This window comes from Musa acuminata, chromosome BXJ3-11 (genome assembly GCF_036884655.1).
Source record: "Musa acuminata AAA Group cultivar baxijiao chromosome BXJ3-11, Cavendish_Baxijiao_AAA, whole genome shotgun sequence".
Taxonomy (NCBI): Eukaryota; Viridiplantae; Streptophyta; class Magnoliopsida; order Zingiberales; family Musaceae; genus Musa; species Musa acuminata.
Window position 1 is genome coordinate 3,936,882 of NC_088359.1, and position 20,223 is coordinate 3,957,104.

At 34.2% G+C, this 20,223-nt stretch overlaps 1 protein-coding gene across 3 annotated transcripts in view; it reads right to left on the reverse strand.

Annotated features, from left to right (window-relative positions):
- Positions 1-20,223, reverse strand: part of LOC135652834 (uncharacterized) — a 29,638-nt gene that overhangs the window by 575 nt on the left and 8,840 nt on the right. For all 3 annotated transcript variants that reach the window (XR_010502213.1, XR_010502212.1, XM_065174116.1), the window contains exons 10-25: positions 19,002-19,117; positions 15,249-15,377; positions 14,300-14,371; positions 14,058-14,153; positions 13,906-13,983; positions 11,369-11,494; positions 11,016-11,192; positions 10,617-10,820; positions 10,414-10,527; positions 10,042-10,289; positions 9,009-9,054; positions 8,673-8,921; positions 8,067-8,297; positions 5,428-5,519; positions 2,345-2,573; positions 535-891 (exon numbers count right to left, since the gene is read on the reverse strand). Coding sequence is in view for 1 of the 3 variants with exons in the window: in XM_065174116.1 (XP_065030188.1) it covers positions 535-891; positions 2,345-2,573; positions 5,428-5,519; positions 8,067-8,297; positions 8,673-8,921; positions 9,009-9,054; positions 10,042-10,289; positions 10,414-10,527; positions 10,617-10,820; positions 11,016-11,192; positions 11,369-11,494; positions 13,906-13,983; positions 14,058-14,153; positions 14,300-14,371; positions 15,249-15,377; positions 19,002-19,117 (2,564 nt within the window). In the remaining 2 variants the exon portion in view is untranslated. The remainder of the gene's footprint in view (positions 1-534; positions 892-2,344; positions 2,574-5,427; positions 5,520-8,066; positions 8,298-8,672; positions 8,922-9,008; positions 9,055-10,041; positions 10,290-10,413; positions 10,528-10,616; positions 10,821-11,015; positions 11,193-11,368; positions 11,495-13,905; positions 13,984-14,057; positions 14,154-14,299; positions 14,372-15,248; positions 15,378-19,001; positions 19,118-20,223) is intronic.

Sequence of the window (20,223 nt, forward strand, 5' to 3'; positions counted from 1 at the left end):
TTCCCCAAAGTTGCAGGTTTTCTACATAAACTAGTGCATTTTCTTGGACATGTAATGACTACTTGTATATCAAGCTGTTGTTCAAATCTTTGAGCTGTTTCAAGTCAATGTTTAAAGTTGCCTTAATCAGTGTAGCAGCTATTAAGCATGGCCTCCAGTTACTCTCCATGTGCCAAGGCATGACTAGTGTACCATTTTTTGTTGGTTCTCAAACAGAACCAAGCTGTTCCTGTTGCTGCTTGACTGAGGCTCTCTGGTTTGCTTGTCTGCTAATGGATAAGTTTGACAGTGAATAGGATTTTTGCTATATATGTAATGCTTGTTTTATTTGCAGTTCTACAGAACCATATTTGTTCTGCTTATTGCCAGGTTCTGACTCTCATCCTTTATAACTTGGTAATTCAATTTAGTTAATATGTCACTTAGCTAAACGAATCAAAAAAATAAAATCAAACATTAACAGGCCAGCAATTTCGAGGAATCAAGATCAGCATGTAAATCAAAAGCAAAGCCATTTATCACTATGTGCCTCACCTGTTTGTGATTTTCTTCTTTGACATTATATCTGAGAGGGCCAGCATGAATTTGAGGTTGTTTTTCCAAGTCAACTTCCAGTATTTCGGATTGAAATCTGTGAGAACTTGATGGGAATCGAGACCGGAGCTGCACTAGGTGCTTGCCCCTGGGCAAATCACGCACTTCGAAGTAGAACGAGAGCGGCAAAGGAAAGACTGACTCAACCTTAGATGGGTCACTCGCTAATCTGATCTCAACAGAAAGATGTGGCTGTAGATCGTCAATGTCATTTCCTTCCACATGGCCACTTAAAATTGCTATATCTGGTTGTTCAAACACCACAAAATCCAAACCTCTTACGTCCTCACTTCCAACCTGCCAATAAGAACATCTGATAAGACACAGGAAATGGATATTTTACAGCAGTTATTCCATATTTCAAGCATTTATAATTAATTGTTAACTAAACAAGGAATAACAATGACTTAGACTGGCTTTAAGTAGCAGCAGCCACAGAGAAACATAGCTCATTCACTTCTGCATTTATTGTTTAGCTGCCCACTCAGATAAATATGTAATGAAACACCATAACTACCTGACAGTACTCATTTTTCCCTTGGAAAGTAATCAAGCAAGAATGTTTTAACAGGAAAATTGAAACTTACATCAGAACATATCAATAATAAATATACATGATGGTTGAGGCATGCTATTTTCATAGGTATAGTTGTCAAGTCGTCTCACAAGTATAACAGTATACATCTTTTATGGAGAATGATTCCTAGAGATACTAACATATCTTGTTGAATGCATAGAACCTTTTAGATATCTGTATTTGATTTACTGATATTACAAAGAATTTACAGGATTATAAAATGCAAAATCAGCTCAATATGATTGTTTTAGGCATCAGTTTTATATTGCTCTCCAATTAGAATGGCAATGGTCCTCAAACCTATGAATCTCAATCCCCCAGTCTCCTGCCAACCTCTCTTTACGCCACACCTCCCTCCCACTCCCACTCTTATACCTCTGACATGCAAAACTCGCCCTCAATGCCTCCTCTGCCCCCTCCATCCAATTTGAAAACAACAGCAGCAGCAATGTTATCAACCTCCCATCGCCAGTAATGGTCCTCCTCATCAACATTAACCTAGTTTGGTGTTATGCCAACACCACAGAGTCTTCTTGCATCCCCAGACATGAACAAGTTGGGTTTTGGTGCACTGAACATACATCATGTACTCAGGGCAAGGATGACATTGCAAACCAACGGTTACACCCACCCCATTGCAATTCCTATATTACTTTATTATGAAGTTCTGATTATTGAACCCACCATTCAGTCTTCTTTCAATCATATTCCCACAATTGTTTGCAAAATAGTCTTCTTTCAAGTTTCAACCACCTTTCAGTCTCTTTATTTTCCTTTTCCCACACTAGTCCACCGGCCAGAAGGTACACAAATCAAGACGTGAATCCTTGTATACTATAAAGATAATTCCATATCTTGATGACAATAAACTACAAAATGAGTGAAACACAACGCTGATGCAGTGACATTATACATTTCAGCTGTGCATTCAAACTGAAAATTTTTATTCCTTTTTCTTTGCAATAAAACATGGTTGCAGTAACTTTTTCCCATTTGATTATCAAAATATTTAGTGGTCCATACTATTCCTTTTTTTTAATTAAATTATTAGTGACCAATTTGCTCTCCACCCATGCACCATACGTTGGCATCCATGTCTAAAAGTTTGTGACGTATCCAACATAATATTGGTGAACATTCAAACAGCACGAAAATATCCGAAAAAGCACTTACCATAACAGCAATAGATTCAGGTGAAGCCCGTTCAAGTGTTTTGACTCCAAGGTAGTCCTTTGCTACTATTTTGACCATATATGTGGTGTCAGGCAGAAGACCCCTTAACCGGAAATTCCCCATATTATCAGTTGCTGCTTCCTCGTAATAGCCTTTGCTTTCTGATCGTGCTTCAACATAAACACCTTCCTTTGGCTGACCTGAGAGTAATGATACACTGCCCATAGCACTACAAAGGGAAGCATTTTAGCATAGAATAACACATATTTAATAATGTTATATAGCATATTCACACATTTGAAAGTCAAGATTCAGATAGCATTTAATAATGTTATATAGCATATTCACACATTTCGAAATCAAGATTTGGATAATATCCCCTCCATATAATGTATTAAAATTACAACATATCCTAATTGAAATATATTGAACCATGCATGAGTTTTTTTCTCATGTTATAAGTTCTAAAGCTTACAGTTTGATAAACATTACAGTTGCAAATAGCCAAATATGATCACTATTTTTTATGAATGATCTATGACATAATGCCTTATTTAGTCAATTAATATTTAATAGGGTTTACGGCCAATGAGAATGACATGAACGTTTGCAATCTCCACAATCAACATATTAGTTGGACATTCATTAATTGTTTGTGTAGCATGAGTACGATATGAAGGATGCATATTTCTATCTCCATATACATGATGGATTGTACATCTTTGATACAGCACATTATGTTTGCATATTGAACAGGTGCCTATATGGATTACCAGATTGTCAATGTTACCTCAATAGAGCAACACAACCAAAACTGATTACTTCATATACTAGGGAGTTTTTTTTTCACTTCAAGATTTCTACCTCATTGCACATACATATCCTTCTCTTATCAACAAAATGCAGCCTGAGTGGTTGTAATATGCACCCACATATGCATATTTGGTCATATGGCCACCCTGTACAAAGTCATGCAGCCTCAATATGTTGTGTTATCAAATATGTTTAATCTATTGCACAAAGCAATATGCAAAAGTATGAAACTATGATTACTTATGTGGTTTATATTTCCTATTTATTAGTATTTTTTACAATTATTACTACTATTTTGGTACTATTATTTATGGTCCATAAATATAACACTTATAACTTAAGCCTTTTGTGCATTTCTTATAACATATTACTTACATAAGTTGTAAATGATATCCTATAAAATTTCTGTTTGGTCATACCTGATATTTGCCTATTAATAATTTAGACTTGATTATGCAGTTTTTTATACTTAATTAACATAATTATGCGTATTTTAATTAAATGACATATGCGAGCAAATATGCTTCTGTATGTTGCATATTTACTATGCAGTCTCTTGACCACCTGCATACAGTACTGCTCTTTAATAGCCCTTTGATATTAAGGAATCTAGCTGATATTTTCAAAAGCTAGCTCTGATCACATACTGTCCATTCTCATCTTTCATTTGTGTTTTTAAACAAATGACTGGTTCTATAATTAACAATATAACACCTTAAATCTATGTTATCTTAATTTCCTCTAGCTAGCATTTATTACATCATGATCTAAAGTCAAAATGCCATCTTAAAGATGACCTGTAATGCAAAACATGCCTAACCAATGCAAGTCTGTTTGTTGTTATGAAATTTTATTTGGATTCTGCAAGCATGTATCAGGATTCCTAACCTGATCTCAGAATGATGACTGTATTCAATGTTTGAGTTTTATTTAATCACTTATATTTTGAAATGTATAAGCAAATGATCATATTCTTTTACAGCCAATCCACTAGCTTTTAAGGAACTTTGCCCACTTGAACCAAAACCTAATTCAACCCAAACCTCAACTCAACCTCAAGCTTTTCCTCCAGAAAGAAAAAAGAAAAAAAAAATTGAACCCTAATTTTTATTTTCAATGCAGTTTCTAAAACTTTGAATGCATTTTCCACAAGAAATAATCATGTTCTGGTTATTGAATATCTTCAGAATATATTGCCTTGATACTTGGCTCAATCATCAAATTTTGATGGTGAATAATACCCCCTTCATAAGCAGGGCAAGGGAGGGAGAAAGAAAATAGTGATGTCAAAAGTTGGAACAAAACTTTCTCGCATGAGGCATCTCAAGTTTCTTTCCATGAAACTAACACATAAAAAAAAAACGAGCTCAACAAGATGCCACACTTATGGTCAAAGATGCAGAATCTCCAGCACTAGTAGGAAATCCTCGACTAACCATAGGCATGTAAGGGAAGGTATTGTATTCCAGTACTGGATTTTTGCTGAATGTGCAACGATTACAACAGAAATACTACTGGCTATCAAGGAATACAGCTATGCACTTATGAATATAATAATATCTTGGATACCTTATGCTAGCCTCCTCGGTGTCAATTATAGATACTTAAGTGATCAGAATAGCATGTACTGTAGAATGATCAAAATGTACTTAATAAGATTGTAATTATTAACAGGCAGGTTTACTGCATAAACACCATTAAAGGCTCCAAAGAGGGTCGACATAACAAGTGTAACCCTGCAACCAAAGAGGATGTTTCCATGACTGGAGAAAACCCATCATCCAAAGCACAAAGCAAAGTTACCATCCTAATGCTTGCTTTCAAATATTCCTATAGATCTTAAATATATGAACCAAGTATTCCATGATCATGCATCAAATGTTCTCAACCCACATCACCAGGATTTCCTCCTCACAAACTTATATAATTCTCAATAGTCAATACAAAATATATTGATGAACTAGGGAAAATGGGACTTGTTTTACAGGTATCAAGAGGGGAGCCCCTTCATCCCTAGAGTCAGAGGTCTCAGAAAATGTAGCAAAACTAGGCAAACTATTTTTTTCATGCCAATAACACTTTTAACAAGTACCAAAACTATATTATGAACAAGTGCATGGTAAAAATGTGAAATAAACTTGCCCAGAAATCAATGATTTCTTTTATAATACACTGGCACAGATTACATCATCAATGAAACCAAATTACAAGAGAAATATAAGGTTTGTGAAAAGGATGAGATACCAGATGCAAAAATGAAATCGACGAACCTGTAAGCAACACGTGTTGCAAGAAATTTAACCACTTTAGACTCTCCAGATTCTAGTTCAATTGCCACAGCTGCAGGAGAGAAGGAATATTCCTGCCAAAGCAATAAATCAGAAGGAAATTCTATTGCTGTTTCTTTACGGAAAAAACAACAAGATAAAATAGCAAACTAATTCAAAAGATATACAACATAGCAAGTCCAACTGGCCGCTCAAGAACTTGCCACATTTAATTTAGTGGCATACAAAACCTTGACATCTGAACACTAAAGTTTGTGGAACGTAATTAACAAAACAAATATATATTAGAGGACACTATAATTTGAATGATACAAATTGGAGATCAATTATCAAAATGCATTTGTACATATTACTCAGTAACAGTTGCTTAACAAGCATGTGGTGCTCCTCGCGTGAGAAATTTCTTTTTTGGACTTTAGAGTCTTAGACAACGAAGAACAATGGAACTTTGATTTAAACAACTCACCAAATGTTTTATGAGAATGCATAGGTAAAATCAGGGTTCTCAATTTCAATGTGTACCATCCGGTACGGGAGGTACGTATCGGTCCGAGAGGATATCGGTATGTGGACCATCCTGTACCGAGCGATACTAGTGTTTTGACCGGTACTGAGGCGTACCGACCGATACCGCCCCGGATTTCAATCATTACTGAGGCATATTGGTCGGTACACCCTAGCGTGGTAGGTGAAGATATTTTTAAGATTTTAGGGTGTGTCGTCGTACGCCCTAGCATACCGACGGTATGTACCATACCGAGCAAAGCTCGGCATGCCGGTACAGACCAGTATTCAAATCCCTATGTAAAATTGCTGCAAATGAGAATGCATAGGTAAAATTGAGATAAAGTGTTCCCCATAATCAGGTGCAAAAGCAAATAAATCACCAAAAAACCAAGCAGATCAATGGCCCAAATGATAAGGAACCAAACCTTAGAAATCATTACAAGAGAAAAACCAACCTAGAATTCGGCAACTTATCCTATCTTCTAATTAATTTAAAGGTACAAATTCTAAATTAAGAGGCAAATAAAGAAAATCTAGTCAAGAAAAAAATGCTCCTTGCTTGAAAGTGAAAAATCACTTTGAGATGATGGATAGAGAAGGAAAATCTTACCATAAAATCAAACATATATGTCATGGAGATTCTTCCAATAGGAGTATAGTAATGATGGCCACCAATATATCAACAACAGTAGACCCAAAGATAGCTAGTCAAGCTACATTAGTTTTCAACTCTACCTAAGTTACGAGTAATTCATCCATATGCTTGGTTTTCCTTTTTAGGAGCAAACCATGCATAAATACCTCTAAAGTTCCAAATATCATGGATGTTCATAAAGACCTTATGAACAGATTCATTTGAATATAGTATCTATGCATAGTCTCTTTTTATCTAGAGCCAAAAGATGAGGTAGAATCACTATCATAACCTCATGTTGGTTTTTTTTTAATTTCCCCTAATTATGATCTTCCTTGCTAAAAGGATGAAATGAGCCATGATATCGAGATGGATTTAACCTCAGCAAGATATTGAATCCAATGTAGTAAGGAAGTTTTTAATAAGGAACAGAATTAGAATTCTTATCCATAACAAACAGATTTAACTGTCTTAAGCCAGAAGTTAGCTGGAAGAGCATTCATCAAGTTTTTAAACTTCAGAAGGGCACTATTGTCTTCACAACTTTGAGCAGGATTCAACTATCTAGTTTATATGAAATCATACGTGAAGGGAAGGGAAAGTATGACATATTCCCTTCTCAAACTGTTATCTGTAAGGACAAATTTAACTTCTCCCATGATCTTTTACTTATGTAAAACTTGACTAAGTTGATTGACAATTTGTTGGAACACTGAAAAGAGGTCTTTCCTTTTTGTAAGAAAAAAAATAATTGGACAAAAGATGAGCTAAACTCTAAAGTCTAAAGTACATTATATGGTTCAATGAACGGTCTCATGCCTTGGGATTTTGCTGAAATGCAAATTTAGGATTATTAAATTAATGGAGCTATGCAACTAAGTTCTGCCAGTGGACTCATTGTTCTCAACTCCATTTTAGTGTACAACATGACACTCATCAAAATGAAAATAGTTTTGTTATAAAATGAATGATTAGGTGGTAACTTATTATTATGATCACAACGTTGTGATACAATGAAAAAATAGCTCAAGTGCAAATGGCCGACAAGGAAATTACAATATTCTGTCAATAGAGCAAAATGGATATACAATATTCATTGTTTTCTCTAATGTGAATGTCCTTCATAACTCTGAACTATCTGAGATAATTATCAGAAATCTCAAATAAGAAAAAATTAAATAATCAATACATGGAACTTCTGAGTTATGACCCTTGAGTAACTGATGTATTGTAATTCCAAACTACTTATCTCTTCATATGAAAACAAAAAATTATTTGGAAAACCAATCAGGAAACACCTATTAATAAAATAAAAAACATAAATAAAATATGCATGGAGCTTCTGACCATTAAGCAAACTGATGTATTTTAATTCCAAGCTAATTATCTATTCATATAAAAACCAATATATATCTGGAAAACCAATCAGAAGACACCGTTAAGAAAATAAACAAACATTATGTTTGCAAAGTTAAAACACCTTTAGCAATGGGCGGAGATAGAAACTTCCAGGAAATAAATCGACAAAGGTGAATGTTCCACCAGCACTGCTGATCGAGTTGTTCCTGTAACCATCTTCACCACTCAATGATAATAAAACAGAAGGGAATAGTTCTCCGTTCTCCTTTTTGTCATGTATGTGCACTACAATCTGACTAAGCTGTTCACATGTAAAAGAACTAGGTCCAACTTGTTTAAGATGATAACCTGGCTGTAGAAGCATAAAAAGAATATGAGAAGATAATAGTAAAGAGAATCACAGAGATTCTTCTACGTGGAAACTACAAAAGCAGTTCATTAACAATGAATATCCAAGTAACATGAATCTGGAACAAGTTTAGAAACTTAAATCTCACTAGAATATTTCAACAAATATATGTGAAAAATATGCTAAACACATTTACATAAAATATTTCATGGAATAAAAAGTGACAAGATTTTGAGACGCAGCATACTCAGAGTTCTCTTTTGGATTTAGTACCTTCCAAGATGCTTTAAAGAATCAGGCACTCTATTACTGGTACCCACCAGAAATAAAAAAACAGAACTAAGGACCAATTGCAAGATAAAAAAACCTAATGCTAACCTTTGAAGCTTCAACTTTGTAACTTATATCATCATACAAGGGCCCAGCAGTAAAAGAACCATATATTCCAGTCTCAGTTTCAAAAGCTAAATCCCCTTTCTGCAAAGAGACATAACTGCTGCTCCCCATGGCAGTGATTCTTATATTAACACCATCTAGAGCAGGAGATACTGATCCTTCGATATACAACCCAACTCGACCACTAATCGGAGGAATAGAAGCTTGACATCCATCAACAGAAACTGATACCTGCCCGTTTAGATCGGTAAACATATATCAAAGCATAAGTTCATGAATTTAAATCTGATGTGAATTAGGAAAATATGTATTACTTACCTGCCTCTGCCTTGGATAAAAAAGTATCTTCTTCTCCTGTCCAGTACTGCAAAATGCAAATGTATTTAAAGATTAAGGTATAAGTAAAAAAATGGTCAGGTAATCATAGAAAGAACTTAGTTCTGATCATCATAAGTGTAGGCATAATAGGAAAGGCTGAATATCAGAAAAATTAAATAGCATAAAATTTTATAACATAAAATTGTCTGTTATTTGATGATCAAATAGATGCAGAACATTTTGCTAGCAAAAACTTAACAGATATTTGAATTTGTTAAAAATGTTAGTCCTTGTATCATCATTCTAAAAAAAAAAGAAATTCTTAGATATACAAAATTTAGGTCCTGATTCATTGGATTGGAATTCCAAGTAATATATAGAACATATAACATGCATATACATATATGAATATTAGTCTATGGTTGAGAGAATTAGTACTGCAAATTATGAGGCAATTATTTTATGTATAAAGCTGGTATTCACTATCTAACATCATCAGTGGATATTCATATGAGATCAAGAACATGGATGAACCATATATTAGAACATGCACATTTAGCTAAATGACAAAAGGATGCAATAACATGCATCATTGGTCAGCCATGTTGTTCATATTCTATTGTCTCAAGAAAAAGAAGGTTGATGGTCTAACTACTGATCTGATTAGAGAAACAAGGTGAGTTGCTAGTTATCTGAGAGTAGTGATAGTAATTGGAAAGATAAAGGTAAATTGCTATGTGCGAAACTATTGTTGTGAAAAGCAAATTCACATAAACAAAATAGATCCACTTGGTCCCATATCAGATAATTGCTCTACAGAGTATAGATTGACTCCATAAGTATATGATGATAAAAAGCCATCATCCTTGATACAATTCTGTCGTAGCATGATAATCTTTTTCCATCTTTTCCAAGGACTGCCAGTGCCAGCCTAATGTGTTATCATGAATACTCCAACTGATCAAAATAGTCTACAAGTTCAAGCTGGACTTCATAGCCCTCCATAATAACCAAATCAGAATCATATAATTACCTGGTATCTCGAGGAGAAAAGATAAGATCCTCTCCAAGGTCAGACCAGATTGAGTATTCATACACAGCAATGTTCCTTTGGCCGCTCTTATCAGACAAAAATCTAGTAGAGACAGTATCAGAAGTTCCATCTCTATCAAATACATCCAGAACAATGTGCTCAGATAAGTCAACCGCATCTCGGACCAAGTCTGAATCAATGTGAATTTCTCCTTTAAGAAGGTACTTCTTTCCAGTAAGATATATGGGCTATTAAAGAGAGAAGGTTAATCATTTAACAAAAAGAATAAATGTTCATAATATGAAATGTAGAGCATCCAAATATGAATTCCCCACAATCAATTAAATCAACAAAAATATGGAGCCACCTCACCGTTGGATCCAAAGAGTTAAATTTCAACGATGAGCTCCCAAATGAAATGCATGAATTGACAAAATGCAGCTCATGCTCGCCAGGAGTCTCAATGCAAATCTTTTGTGGCCCTTTCTGCATTCAACATTGCAAATCTTAGAAGCCTGATTATACTAAACCCTTGTTATTTGAGTATTTCTGTTATGGCAACTCATACAAGTTACCTTAATTGTAATATCAAGACGAGATGAATCAGGTAGGAGTATGTAGGCATCAGTATCATGTGAGGATATTAAGTTAATCCAATAACCTCTTTGGACAAAGACAATTCCTGTCATGTCTTGGGTACCCACATCTAGATCAATAAAATTCTCATTCCAACACCATGTATCCTCCTCAGGCATTGCCAAGGAAGAGATATGCTTCACCTGTACAAATGTCAAAGCATCAATTGTGCATAACAGCGACTAGAAGCCTGAAAAGATACACTATGATGATTGCTGATTAATTATACACAACCTGTTTGTGTTCGTTAATAAAGATAAATTAGGTGTCATACAGATCAGTTAAAGTTAATTATTTTATGTCACAGCAAATATAAGTATAGCTCAAGAATTACACACCTCAAGTCGGTACTTTCCAGGAAAAACTTTCATAAAAGTGAATTCACAACTCTCATGTGTCAAAGCAATGGTTTTTCTTTCCTGCACACTTTCACCAATTACCCTAACAAGTGATACAGATAGATTAGGGCTGCATTTCTCCTTGCAAAATACATTTCCATGAACATTGACCTGTGTCTGAATATCAGAGGACAATGACGCTTTCAGAAACCCACTTATTCACAAGTTAATCTTTTGAAATAAAATGAACACTTACACATAATTTCTTTAATAAATCAAGGTGAAGCTTCACATATAATGAACGTAAGTTTAAGAAAATAATCTGTGCATCAAGATAAAAGAAGATTTCATACCTGAAAAAATTCTACATTAAGTAAAGGACTGTTGACCTTTACATCAACATATGATGGTGAAAACATGAGGCCTGAATTCTCAGAATCTACAGCGAGGGCAGATAATCGATATTCACCTGGTGGAACCTACAAGTGAAATTATTTAACTATAACTAAGAAAACATTTTTTAAATGAATAACAAAGCATCGGCAGAACATTCACCTAAAGACTAATAAAAATTGAGTGATTTTAACTGGAAAATGAATATGCATAAATTGAAAATTTTGCATACACTAATAAATGTTTAAATTAGCCAAAATCTAAAAGCCAAAGTCAGTCATTAGAAAAAAGGTCTCACATAAAACTGATTCAGAATTCTGATGAAACTATAGTGATGATGCAAAGAAGTCTATGTAAGGTCTAGCATAAAACTGATTCAGAACTCTGATGAAACTATAGTGATGATGCAAAAAAGTCTACGTATATACCAAGACCTTTTTGAAAGAAAGATGCACATGCATAATGGTTCAAATAAATCCATAAAATTAAAAAAGAGGAAGGATTAAATTATGGTTTCCTTAATTTCTTCTCTTCAAAAATAAGTTAACCCAACTAGTGATTGTCATTTCAACAGCTGCAGAAAACAAGTGAAAAAATATATTAACTTCTCTGTTCAAACTTCAAATAAACATGTACCATGAACAATTTCAATATTCCATAAAACTAATCAATATATAGAATGATCAACTAAATTATCATCACCCAGACCTTTTTCCTACAATGTGTGAACAGTTGTACACTACAATTTCTGTCAAAACAATTATTAGAGCTCATCAAATGAATTCCATGCTAATTATCAACCAGCAAATCATGTATGGTGTGATTTTGTGCTTTGTTATGCCAAACATCCAAATTTCATGTGTCAAGTGGCCTATATGAGATGAGTTTGACTTCTGCAAGCGCATAACAAACACTTGCATACCATTTGTTATACACAGATATATATCATTACCCCAGAATAAATGATGCTTATGCCACCATAGTATGCACCTCTGCTTAATGCTAGTAATTGTGTTTCAAACAGATGTCTAATGACAAACCCACTAAATTTAGTGCTAATTCCTCACTAAACCAACTTTTGTCAAAAATTATACTCATATGACAAAGGAACAAGCCCAAGATCTTAGATATGAAATGCTAAAAGAGTGGATGAATGAAATGTTTTAGACAGAAGCAAAAAGCATTTCAAGATATTTTGAGATGACATAAGACCCAAACTACAAACAATTGTCTTCAGTTAGTAAATTTGCTTTCTTTTCCCTTATTGCAATTGGGAATGACAAGGAAAAGGATTTTCAAGATAAGAACCCCAGCCTACGAAACAACCTCTATAATGTAAAAAATATCCAAATAATATATATCATGTCAATCTCCGTTCTTTGACTTCAAGAAAGATTATCTACATCGAAAACAATAGAGCAATCAATGTTTTAAAGTGCATGAATGACATTAACCAAAGGAGTAGCTCATGTTGTTTAAAGTCTTCAGACTGCTGTAAATGTAAATGCCACAAAGTTTTTCATAAAAATGAATTGACATGTATAGTCTATTCTACATTAATGTTTTTATAACGTGAGAGTTCTGGGGCAGGACATGAATAGCACACAGCAGTGGCCGGTGAGTACGATAAAAGAGCTCCACCTGACACCCAACCTAAATCACCAAGCTGTTTAAAGAAGGCAAGGTATTGCATCTGTGTTAGGGAAGGCCAGACAAGATAAACGAACATACAACCATTCCATTGTACCTATAGCATAGATGAGCTCCATAAATGCACAGAAGTAATGTGCATGAGTATACGCATGTACATGCCATTTTATATGCAAAAAAATAAATATCTGTATTTGTACCCAAAGATTCTGTGAATTCATACTTTTTTCTAGAGGATTTAGGTGCCGTCATATTAAAGTTGTGTACCATAAACTAGTACGACTGGAAAAGTAATATGTTCATAATATTTGAAATGTAAAAAAAAAGTATTGGTCATGGAATGTATTGGTGGCATATAAGGATTATATTAGATAGTTTGTTATTTTGGGTTGTGGTACATATTTAATATCAGACTCACAATTGATACATTAAATGAATTAGTTATTTCTGCCAAGTAATAGACTGTGCATTTGACTGGATAAATAACAATTATAATAGAAGACCTTGAATCTATGGGCTCATTTTAATTACTACAAAGTAATTTTTTTAAGCTTTGCTTGAAGAATTATAGACAGGGTGTGCTGCATTTCTCTCTCGGTTTATATCAATAAACTATATAATAAATGATAACATTGGATCCACAATTTTGTTGTTCTGAATCTGGATTGAATATCACAATGATTCAAATCACACAAGTATGAAGAACAGTGAACAGGAACCCAAGATGACAGACCCATTAAATATAATTCATAATCAAGTAAAATGACACTAGAAGAGTTAGTACAGAGAACTGTTCAGGGACTCACACCGATAATTTGCTAAATCCAAGTGATATTTTCACACATACCTCAAAACAAAAACTTCCATTTTCATCTATTAGTTTCCGTTGTGGCTTGACATTCTCTGGCCCATGTGATAGTGTCACCTATATAAAAGAGACAAACTATGAAGCAGTATGGTAATCTAAAAAGTGAGAAATGATTTTTAGATATGACCTACCATTGCCTTCGAATCTGGAGAAATTGTTCGAACAACTCCACAGATATCATAGTAATATGCTTTTATGTCCTCAATCTTAGCCATATTTGGCAAAACCTAGTACCAGTAGTAAGATGTCACATGGTTGTTATCAATAATTTAGCAGCAGAAGGCATAGCAAAGGCATAAGCATGCTTATAAGCATCATCATCTCAAAAGAAATCTGAAACAGTATTGCCATGAAAATGCTGAAAATATCTTACCAAATAATTCTCGAGTCTATTAAATTTATAATGGTCCTTCAGCACAGCGATCGAGTAATGTTTAGACGTAACCTGGAAAAGGCATGGCACTCCAGTTGCAATAAACATGAGACATAAAGGATTTGCCAAGTAAAAATACCTAGTTGTCAAGTAAAAAATACATTTCTAAGTTATAAACCCATTGCCCTCAAATCTGTTGTAACCAGAATTTGTAACATATTTTACACCATAAATAGTCACGTAATGTTTCTTTTGGATGAGTAAGATTCCTCAAATACAGCCATCACAAGGGACTTTCATGCACTTTGTGAGGTACCCTGATCCAAAAGAACAATACAAGGGGAAAAACTGATGCTTCAATAAGTACAAGAGAAATATTGACATCACTGCTGCATGGACATCAATGTGAGGATCATAATGCACCACAAAGAATATACACAAAAGATATACATAACATGCGGACCCAAACAAAAGAAAAAAAAAAATATCCAGACTGGAAATCACTTTAATTCAGTGTTACAGTCTTACAGAAAATAAACATAAAAAATAGCACTCTTATGCAAAATTAGATTACAATAAATGACAGATATCTTTCTAAAGCTTTATATGACCTTACACGATAACATAGCCTAAAAAACAATCTCTGCATGAGTCGATGTTTGACATCTTGAACTACTACATATCATAAAACACGCATAGACAGACAAAGGAGGTGGGTCGATAGCAAAGATCACAACCATGACATTTTAAAATGGTTACAAGACACACCTGAACACCAACCAAGTTTGGAAAATGTTGGCAAGTGGGTATTAATAATGTTACAGACTAAGAAGATTGGATCATAACTTCATAAGAACCCTTCTGTATTAACATATGAACAAAGTGTAAAATACTAGAATAACCAATTGGACCATTTAAATAATAAACAAAGAGGAAGTATCTACAACACCTGATCAAGCTTGTAATATCCCTGAGCATCAGTAATTGTCTTCAGCTGGCCATCTACCAAAATTTTAGCACTATCTACTCCAGCACCAAAGTCATCAATCACACGACCACCAATAGAAAACCCAGTAACCTAGTCATGAAAATAGCAAATAATATCAATGCTACAAGCAACGTTGAAGCAAACATCTGAGAGTGTTGAATAAATGGAAAAGGTAAAAATTCTATCGAGAGAGGTGTTAAAGAGGAGGCAACTAATCGCTAGAATATAATTTATAAGTATATAGAATTACATAAGCACAAGTGCAGAAATATGTTCATGAGAAGAAAAAAGAAAGAAGTACTTGTGACACATTACTATTCAAAGACGTTTATAAAGGCAGCAAGGGGCGGCTAACATTCCAAAAGTTCCATATAATCAATTCAGATCCTTAAGACAAAAGTACTGAATAATTGCACTTGTTGTCTTATATTAATTGCAAGTCATGGAGATCAAAGCTAAACTTGCAACAATAAATTATCAACTGTAAACTGGAGATACGCCAAGCTAGTAAACCTAAAGCCTCAAAGGAGAATCTGATAGATTGTGATTTTATCTGCCTCCTGCTCTTCCAAACAAAGTGAATAAAGTAATACATCTGAATGATTTATGTGGAACTATGAAGGAAATTTTTCAAGCAGAACTGCTGCCATGACCATATGTGACATTATCATACACTACCAGCACTGGTTGAAAAAAATATAAAGTAGAATATTTTGTATATTCATAAATCCATCCTTAATCCAAAACAAAATAAGCATATACTCCCACTATCCATCAGATCACAAATAACGGCCAGCAGCTATCTGCCAGACTATCAATATTTCAAATCTTATGATTGTAAGCAATCTCCAATTTCACCTATAGAGGTAAACAAATATCCATCAAATGAGAGTGCAAGTCCATTAGAAGAACATTCGGATAATTTGAAGACACAGAAGCCCAAACTTTCAAACTGTAAAACAAACTTGTCACAGATTTTTCTGAAATAAAATAACCAATCTTTAAATTATCATAGAATTTCAATTTATTTTAATTTGGGTTGCATTGATCATAGTCAACATGGAAGAATTTGAAGGGCCTTGAAACTTGAAAGATCATTGCTCAACAACATGATAAAATGGTTCTCCCTGTCTGAAAGTTTATTTTTTTATGAAATATCTATATTATTTTGATGAGTTCAAGGCATTATCTTCTGTTCTCCTGAGTTCTGATTCTTAAAACCTTTTCCTTCCCTCTGACTTCTTTATGCTATGTACTTATTTCACTTTCCAAATAAAATAAGTTGGTGAACTTCCTGAGTTTCCAAATAAAATAATCAAGCCTGTTGCTTTAGACGTTTCAACCATAACAAATATCTTACATGTTAAAATTGGACTTGACCAATGTGATAGATGAGTTATTTTTGCATTAAAATTCAATTTCTGTATCTCATAGCTACATAAAAATAACCAGATATACAACACTGTATAATTAACATAACTGATAGAAAACCAGCCGAACAATCGAGATTCATTCCTCTGTTGGAGAGCATGCATTTAACACAATGAGCTGCTGTGCAATGGCATGCACTTGCCAGGCAGTGCCTGTAATGCTATGATTGTGCCAGCTACGTGCCAACAACAAAAATATTGGCATGATCAAAGATGCTAGCCAGTACAAGATGTCATGATCAGCATGGATTATACTTGTTTGATCCCAGCAGTACACTTTAAAAATAAGGATCTATGACACGACAAGCACAGCTTCAAGATCAAGCTGGATGCATGTTACAAATCCATTGAGGTCCTCAGACATTTTCTTGATGAATTAGAGAGTTCTGTTCAGACTCCACAGTGTATCTTCAGCTGTGGAACAATCAAAAGTAAGTGTTATCTTCTACGTGCCTATATTATTGACTTAAACAATGCCATTTGTCATGTTCAGTAATACTTGCATGTGGTTCCCATGAGGCATAAGCCACAAAGCAAACCATCCAAGCTAAATCACTGTCTTTTTTTCCCAAAAAGAGAAATGAAATTACTTTAAAAGCCTCTTACAGACCATCAGATGCCCCTCAGAACACAAAATATACATAAGATCTTACGGCCAATCCTGCCTCCAGATATAAGAACTCAGATCTTTGAGCAAATTGAGAAACCCAAATAGCACTACAATTACCCCCATGAAAAACATGAGAATTTACACTCGACAAAACTATTCAGTTAATAGAGGGTATTCCTAATGCAGTTCATCAGAAACCAGTGTGGAGGTTCGGCCTTGTTCAAAATTTTCACAAGAAGCTCAGATCTGCAGTATAATCCACAGAGATAACCAGAAAATTAACACTAAATAATGAGTAGACAAGTATTCCAGCCCGGAGTTTACAAATTAATTATGCACTGCGACTTATTTCCATATATTGATCGAGCCAATAATGAACTTAATGGTAAATACAACACAAGGTCTCATGCATATGACAAGAAAAAACTTGATGTGAACATCAGCCTGTACCTAGCAAGGTGGAATGGCAGGTGGAATTGGATGATAATACCAGCTACATTTCCCTTGTAAAAAAACCTTCCTAAAAGCAAGGTATACAGTTTTGAATAATACCGCCCGTACCGGTCCGTCAGTTGACCGGTATACCGAACGGTATGCCACTCGGTATATAGCATCGTACTGTACCAAGCGAATGTCGAACAATATGATATTTCAAACCTTGCCTAAAAGTATGTGTTATTAAACTGCAAATCTTGCAAGTTACAGAATCCTAGTTATTTCTCGTGATCATAATAAGGTGATTTTAAAACTTTGCCAAACACAATGTAACATTTCAGTTAAATACAATTGATTTCACTTCAACAAAGACAATTTGTTGCATAGCAACATGGGATTAGTCAGATTTAAATCAAGGTACCATGAAGGGAAGATGATCGCGAAAGAATATAGAGATAGAAACAGTTGGGACTTAGGATGATGTCAACAAAGAAAATGAACTTTGATGGAGCTCAATAAGGGGAAGGGTCCATGACCCAAAATAATTGGAGACTTAGACTACATATCTTCTGCTATAAAGTTTATTCTCAACTTCCAAGCATGTGTCATCATCTTGTCTTCAATGACAAAGCATCTCTATTTATAGAGGTTAAGGGTTTGATGTTATCTTGCACAAGCTGCAAATTTTCATACTACTATAGCAGATGGAACATTATCTTTTTATGGGCTTATATTGGTTTGAATGAGTGTACCCTACTTAGGTCAACGATGGACTTGGGCGGCATCATCTATGGTGCAGAGTCTCATGCACCTTCTTAGAATTTGAAAGAAAAGAAATCCAATCATGTCACTGGCTTTCTACTGTATGTATTTTTTTAAAATTAATAAGGCTTACCAAGGAATTTGAAAGAAAAGAAATCCAATCCTAGTTATTTCTATGCTAGTATGTATTGAGTTACAAAAAAGCTTGAAAAAAACTGAATTTAAAAGAAAAAGGTAACATCTTATACCAAGTTCCCTGAGCCACAACCCGGTAAGCTGTATTGGATCATACTACTATTGCAAACCTTGAAACTTACAATTAGAAAGAAATTAAAAAAGAATATGGCCAAGATTATTGGTGCACAGAGATGTTAAAAGTTTACAAGAACCTTACAGGATTTTTGGAATTCTTGGATATAATAATAATAATAATGGTTCTTTAAAATGAATCTAAATATAAAATAAAACTTTTCACACCTGAAATTTTTGGGGGAGCTGTTTATGATAATGCTCAATAGACACAATCGCTGAAGAGGGCGAGACATCAAAAATTGTATTCTCTCCTTTATAGTAAGGCAAAAGTTCATAAACCCCTATATAGTGATCAGGAAAAAAAGAAGATAAGATTTAAATAAATATGATTTCATATAAGGAACAAAAAACAGTGGCATGCCCATATTGATAGGATCAAAACAATTACAAAATAAAAGCATTACTGCTTCTAGTTATCAACAAAACAAAACATATTTATTTGATTAGAGACTTGTCTAATGTTTGTCAGGTTATATACAATAGTTTCAGCATCCAGAAATTCATTATGAAGAAAGTACATAACCCTTTTAACTTTGTAAAAATGGCAGTGAAGTTCTAAAGAAGCATTAGAATTGCCAAGTCAATAAAAAAACTTCTAATACATGTCACAGCAAACAGAACATGCAACAACTCAAAGGCACATCAGTATATCCATAGTAGGTATAGGCTATAGCTTCAGTACACTATCAAAGATTTACAAAGAAACCAATGTACAAAATTCTGTTGATAGATAGACCTATGGATAAGCCCTTCTTTCATTCTCATATCTAACTTAAGATGGAAAGTAGGAATTAAGTGTTGAATTATATAAGATCCAGCAAGAAGTAGAGCTGGCAAGTTTTGTTTTGGCTTCAAACTACTTTCAGCAATACCAAGCTGGTCTAGTCAATTCTGACAGGTTGATGAGATAATCTACATAAAACTTGATTTAGACAATAACGGTGTTCCATGTTTTGGGTTATAGCAGATATTTAAAGAAAGATCCAACAATTTAAAAGTAAAAGCATAACGGCCCTATTGTTCCGATGGAGAGAAGAACCTATAATTAGCTTTTTCAGGAAATTTCCAAATGAACAATTTCAATGATATCTTTCAATTTCTTAGGTTACTATGTTCAACTCTATGTACTCCTCCATCCGAAGAGTACATTGAATGTACAGAAATAGCTATAACAGAATTTCTGTTATTCGTGCATGAGCTTGTTTAGCTTATAAAAGAAATGGATCATTATTTCTAGATTCCATTGATATCAAACTCTACAAACTGATCTAAGCTAACACCGAGACACCTCAACCTCAAGCCTTATTACTGATACTCATGCAAATTGCAAAGAGAAACACATCACCTGGTTTGGAACTTTAGCTTTTGCTTTGACTAACAATGAACA